At 34.0% G+C, this 7,143-nt stretch overlaps 1 protein-coding gene across 1 annotated transcript in view; it reads right to left on the bottom strand.

The window, feature by feature from the left end:
* The window catches only part of LOC111864136 (methylated-DNA--protein-cysteine methyltransferase), an 11,663-nt gene extending 5,398 nt beyond the window's left edge, over window positions 1–6,265 (bottom strand). Inside the window, exon 1 of the mRNA XM_023851179.2 lies at window positions 5,821–6,265. Within this exon, the coding sequence (XP_023706947.1) occupies window positions 5,821–5,960 (140 nt within the window). The 5' untranslated portion in view covers window positions 5,961–6,265. The remainder of the gene's footprint in view (window positions 1–5,820) is intronic.
* Between the last annotated feature and the right edge of the window lie 878 nt (window positions 6,266–7,143).

Here is a 7,143-nt window from a genome sequence, read left to right as displayed (position 1 = left end):
TGTTTTAAAATAAATACAGCGTGTTTTATTAACATTCAAGGTCAAAGAATTAGCTTGAAACCAATGCATTATCTTCCCAAAGACAATATTAAAATTTTCTTTAAGCTGCCTATAATCAGGAGCAGTTAATATTAATTTAATATCATCCGCGAATGAAGTAGGTTTTGATATGTCACTTATTAAAGCTGGTAAATCATTTATATACAATAAAAAAAAATAATGGTCCAAGGATTGATCCCTGTGAAACACCCAACTTAATCCGTTTCCAATCAGAGAAATATTGTCCAGATTTTTTATCTTTTATTACCACTCTTCGGTATCTATTATTCAGGTATGAGGTAATCAATTTAAAGAATATTCCTCGTATACCATAGAAATCCAACTTGGTCAACAAAACCTCATGATTCACACTATCAAATGCTTTGGTCAGATCACAAAAAATACCACCAACCAGTTTTCTATCATTCAATGCCTGTAATATATTATTAATTAAATTAAAATTGGCAGTCTCAGTAGACAAATTTTTTCTAAATCCATACTGTTCAACAGGTAAAATACTATTTAAAAGTGCATGTGTGTATAATCTATTGAAGATAACTTTTTCAAAAATTTTGGAAAAATATGTAAGTATGGAAATTGGTCTATAATTTGATATTTCAGACTTTTCGCCTTTTTTATATATTGGATGTATCTGTGAGTATTTCAGCCATTCTGGGAATATGCCTGTAGACACAGACCTATTACATATATAAACAAGAGGCGATATTATGAAAGGCATACTCGATTTCATTATCTTCATTGAGACTTTGTCATAGCCACAAGAATTTTTATTTTTAAGAGATTTAATAATATCTTTTAGTTCTTTACCAGTTACAGGTTTATTTGTAATGTTACTTATGGATCCTATAGATAATGAGGATAAATAATGAAAAAACTTATCTTTATTTAGTGATGGATCTGAGGTGATATCGTTACTCGGCTGTTTATGCATTGTAGTATTAAAATATAAATTAAAAGCATCAGCTATATTTTGTCTGTCTTTACATTTTTCTCCCTCAATAATTAATTTTGGTGGGTGACAAGCATTAGTAAAATATCCTATATAATTAAATCGCTAAGAGGAGTTTTGAGTCCAAATGTGTTAAGAAGCATTTATTTCGGAAAGTTTCAATTGTTACTGATATATGCAATAATATTTTTTAGGGGGGGGGGGTGATAGTATAAAGGTATTTAAAATGCAGAAGAGGGTGCTGCAAATAATTAGTGGACTTGGTAAACAAGAGTCATGTAGGCAAATTTTTAAAGATTATGGCATCCTCATGGTCACTTCTTTGTATATCTTAGAGGTATTATGTTACATAAAAAAGCACAAAGCAGATTTGATCCAAAATATAAATATTCATAGTTATAATACAAGAAAAAACAGGATTTTCATGTTCAATTCTGCAGAAATACATTATTTAAAAAAAGTGTGGTAAATATGGGGATACAATTGTATAGTTAGGTGCCAAATAAAATAAAGAACTCTGTGGGTTTTTTGGCTTTTAAAAAAGACTTAGCATCCTTTTTATTGAAACATTCTTTTTATACGATAAATGAATTTGTTAGTTTTAATAAAAAAGTGGATGGTGCAAGTACTTATGTTTCGATGTCATAGCCATTCATGAGCTGTATATAGTAGTTCGTGTATTTTTTTGTTGTATTTATATACTGCTTATGATTGTAACAAATGTTGGTAGTATGCTTGTAACTTTGTAGATTTGTTTTGTTAATTTGTATTGCCGAATGACTTGTCCAAGTGTTAATATGTGGCAAAACAGATGAAAATAAAATACAATATAATACAATACAAAAAAGCTCTGCAAGATGACTTGAAGATTATTATCTTCTAGGAAGTGATGCTATGTAGTTAGGTAGATCTGCTATTACTTGTGGTTTGTCTTACAACCTCATGTGACCAACCAATATGTACTTTGATTTTTAAAGTGCCTATATCACATACCAAAGATGGTATCGGTTCCTAAAAGTTTCTGTGAGAAGAAAAATAACAACTGAGTATTTCGGTGAAATTATTTAGTAATAGTACATCTACAGTCACAGTTTATTGTTAATATCCTTCTGAGACTTTTGTGATTATGATTCAGTGTTTCTTAAACGTGCTTCCTATACACTCAACCATAAGAATAAGAAACTCTATAGACAAATAAGAGATGTCCTTTACAGTGCTCTTAAATGTATGGAAAATGAAGTCAATGAGGGGACATGCGATGTCTGTTCAACAGGCCTATAAAAGAGCAGCTAAAATTACTGTTGCTTCTCCACATTTTGTTGAGAAAATGAAATAATAATAAGAAAAAAAAACACTTATGGTGTGGAACATAGTTCCTCCTTGCAAACTCCATAAAAGGAATGTCAACATTTGATGAAGCTGGTTTGTGACATCATTGTTTTTAAGGCAACAATGTATAGTTTTTGCAAAGTGAAGTGAATCCAGCTGTCAGGCTTTCAAGAAAAATATGCGGTGGTGATAGGTTTTCAGGCACAAAGTACATCTCTCAGAAAAATTCTAATGAAAGCCATGACACACAAGAGAAACATTTCATACTTGAGAGTGATTAATCAAAGAAAGCAGTATTAATGTTCATGTTGATGAGTTGTACATGCTATCTTCACCTGCTATGAACAAATTTTGGAGTGATCAGAACTTACTAGCACCCCTGTTTAAGGACAGAGATAAATTATAACTGCTCTGTTTGTCAAACATACAGGCTACAGAAAGACTATAACCACCAGAAGAATATAAGTGATTATGAAAAATGGGTGAAAGAAAAACTAATTCTGAATATAACTGTCAATTATGCAATTATTTTAGATAATGCTATTACCAAAATGTTCGGTTTGAGAGAACACCTTATTCTAATCCCTCCAAGAGAGAGATAATGGCTATCAGAAAGATTTTTTTTTCTTCAGTATAAAATGTAAAAAATGAAAACTGTTACATGCCCTCACACAACTGCACAAACTGCAAGTTGAAAGAGTCTGTTGATATTTTAAAGAATCATGGTCACTGTCATGCACCTGCCATCTTACCACCAAGATCTGAACACATGGATGGGGGATGAGGAGGGTTTTTTTTTGCCTTCCATAAATCCTGTCGAGAGTACATTCTCATGCAGATGTGGAGATTGTCCTAGTTACAGTCACAACTAAGAATCACAGTTGTCATCCAATAGCATGCACATTTGTAATAAAATACTGATAAATATATACAATAAATAAATAAGTTAATTTTAGAAGTAAAAGTAATGACAAACCTTATACAATTTGTACAGTTTTATACGAGTCTATTAATTACAAATTCAATCATTAAAACACAATGTCATTAATGAGTTTTGTATAACATACATTAATAGTATAATAAATTAAAATAAAGACTAGTATACAGTGATATAAGGATTGTGTATATCTAAAATAAGCTATTAAAAACCAGAACACAGACTGACAATCTTGTCTTCTTTTAATTGTAAAGCTACTTGCATCTTAAAAATATTTATAACCAAAATATTCCTGTAAATAGTAAAAATTGTTTCAATTGTACCTCAAAACTCTTAGTGTCACTCGATATATCCTTAATATGTTGTGGTAGATTATTATAGACCTTTGTTCCTAAACAGTAAACTCCCTTTTGGTATTTACTCAAAATTACAAGAGGCTGATGGAGATTATTTTTCAGTCTGGTATTTATTTTATGAATCTCTGAATTTACTATGAATTTAATAATGTTGTATTTTAGCGTCCTGTTGCACTGATTACAACGCTCGCAGCCAAAAAAGGACATATCACAAAGACACAATATACACAAAATATAGGAAGAACGACTCCCATAGTGGAAGAATGATGTAGTACGCGAATTTGAGTTAAGACGTGTAAGATGATGGATATTAACAAATTTTAATATATATAAGTTTTATTATAGTTAGTGAAGAGCGTGCATTTTAGATAATTTTATAAATGACACATGATGGTGAGCAATGCAATAGCTTGATGTAAATAACACACCTGAGGATGGCACAGTGATGCCGAAACATGTAGTGAAGTGACATGTGAGACTGAATGCACTACAAGACGGCCAATACATACATATTATGGACGATTACTATGAATTTGTTTCTGTTTCTTATCACAAAGAGCATAAGAGATAGTATGTACTGAGATGCCAGAGGTAAGATTTCTAATTCTCTAAATAAGTTTCTGCATGAATCCCTCCTTCTGCATCCCAACATAATTCTAATTATATTCTTTTGCATTCCAAAGTGAAGGGATGGATAGCATCTAGAAACATACCATTTAACAGTACTGTCCTCTCAGAGTAATGCCATGTAGTCCAGTAGAAGTCCACTAACATTTCAGAGGACTGTACTACCTCCATCTTCAAGGTTGAAGAGTAAGCCAAGCCAGAAACTAGCAGCAAGCAGACAGGCCTTGCTCTTCTTGACGGTTTCTTACTCTCCAGCTCTGATGATGGAGGCAGTATAGTCCTCCAAAATGTCAATGGCTACATGGCATTAAATCACAAAGACAGCAGGCCCACTATTCATAGTCACCACTGTGTGAACCACCACTTTGGATGTTCCCTTTTTGAAGAAAAGTTCCAGCAGATGAGGAAAGATGACCGATGCTAGCTGTATGAACACATACAGGCCAAGAAGGAATGCTATGACAGTATCTTATTATGGGTCAACTGACCAAGCATTAATCAATTAATCAAGAAATAATCGATAATAGTGAATGTTACTCTAAAGGTGATGAAGAAGGACATTTTCGAAGAAAGCTGTGAAGGTGATATTTCTGAAATTGTAAAAATGCTATAACATGGCAGTGACTATGGTCGGTGCATAACCATTCTGATTTTATAATAGCAGAGCACACATTACTGATGAGCACTTACTTATTGTTATGCAAGAATGAAAGATTGTAAAAATGTAAGTTTACATGCTATGGGCTGGACAGCTGGGGTTAAATTCCCGGTAGGGGCAAGAGATTTTTCTCTACTCTAAAGCGTTCAGACTGGCTCTGTGGTCCAACCAGCCTCCTAACCAATGGGTACCAAGGGCTCTTTCTCTGAGTGTAATGTGGCAAGGGCACTTGAAGCTGACCACTCTTTTCCATCTAATGCTGAGGTCAAGAATGGTGGAGCTCCACTCTGTCTTCATAACATGGTTCTCAGTTAATTTTACCTTTATAGTATTCTTTACTTACTTATATGAGTTCTGACATCACCAGTTCTTCTAAAAGTTAATACTAAACGTCAAGGTATATATATATATCTTAAAATATTTTCACAGTACTTGCAAGAAATGTGGTAAGCATACAACTGTAACACTCTACAACAGCCTGTCCAACGCGGCGCCCGTGGTATATTTTTCTGATGCCCTCCATAACCACATATAATTGAGCCGATTTTTAATATTAATTCAAATTGTAAGACAAGAGACATTTTTGAACGTCTGAGTACTGTTAAATATTTTCGAAAAATTTTATTATTAGTAGTAGTAGTAGCAGTGGTAGCAGTAGTAGCAGAAGTAGTAGTAGTGTGTGGCGGCGCCCGCACCTCTATAGGCATCAGTGAATTGTGCCCAAGTACATAAGAACGTTGGACAGCACTGCTCTACAACACAAACTGAAAAGCCCAGAACACAATGAAAAGTAGACTAAGAGGCCTTGTCATTAATCCACACACACACACACACAAAAAAAAACGGGAAATACTGTCCTAGCTTTCATTATAAAGAAACATAATGCACGAGAGATTCTTCCTACCCTTTCTGTGGATCAAAATTTTTATCCTGTATATTATCACACTGAGAGAGACTATGCAAGCCTTGTGGGCAAATTTTCATAACCATCTCCCCAATGGGTGACATCAGGCTGAACACATCCACTGACTTAATGCACACCATTATCTATTTATGATAATCGACTTCGAATTACAATAATTTTGCGCGAACATGCAACAAATTGTGAAACAAACAGAAACACCAACACGATGATCATGAACGATCATGATGATTACAACAATTTCTCGCCAGCATATCCAACATAACGGAATGCTAACCAGAACAAGAAGGAATGCGCAATTAATGTTTTTTGTTTTCTGAATTCTCTTCAGTGGTCATAACGAACAATTACAGATATACGTAGTATCGAAATTATACACAATTAAATTAATCCCACATGTACTAGTGTTCCATATTCCGAATTGGCCAGCATAAGAACGATCGTAGGCTTTCGTGTTCCCAAAACGTTGGTTATGAGCAGGGCCCGGATTTTGATGACATGTCATCTTTTTTTCCTTGTATCCTATGAGATGCTCTTAAACATATAAATCTCGGATATGAGCTGCTGGTTACAGAAATGTAAATTTTATAGGATTTTTTTTTGTCATTTTTTTACATTTGTAGGTTTAAGGTCATTTTTTTCATTTATGGGGTAACTTTTTGGTAAATTTTGGGGCTTTTAAGGGTATTTCTTGTCATTTTTGGCCATTTTAGAGATTGTTTCTTCATATGTTTTCTGAAATATGAATAATCTGGAAGCGAAGTGTTATTTCTCTTTCTCCGTTAGGTCATTTTTCTGGATTTTTTCGGTCACTTTTTAAATATTTTCAGGTCATCAAAATCCGGGCCCTGGTTATGAGCGTTATGGGGGTTATGAGTATTGTCTTCAGGGATGTAACACCGTGTAATCCATTGAAAGTCAACCAATGTTTCGGAGGAACATATCGCCACCATCTTCAGAGTTGAAGAATAAGCGGAGCATGAAACCAGCGTGAAACCACGTAGCAAGCAAGCTCGCTTACGAACACAGCAATGCGAACTATGAAGCGTCGTGTGAGGTTATGTAGTGTGCTCTCAAATTCAGTATGATGCCTTGCACGAATACAAATTGTAGAAGGTTAAAAATTTAGTTATTGTAAGAACACTGAAGTAAATCAGTACACTAACCCATGGACGCCTTGAATAAAATGTCCAATTGTAATCACTAAAGAATGTGACGTGTTTAGGACTGTTGTATGGAAGATGGAAGCAAGATTCATGTAACATTAAAGTGTCCTCGGTTTTGAGTGGTTTGGTAGGTTCGTGT

Source organism: Cryptotermes secundus, unplaced genomic scaffold (genome assembly GCF_002891405.2).
Source record: "Cryptotermes secundus unplaced genomic scaffold, Csec_1.0 scaffold1256, whole genome shotgun sequence".
NCBI classification, from domain to species: Eukaryota; Metazoa; Arthropoda; class Insecta; order Blattodea; family Kalotermitidae; genus Cryptotermes; species Cryptotermes secundus.
Note: the sequence above shows the minus strand (reverse complement) of the source record. Positions and strands in the feature narration are given on the sequence as shown.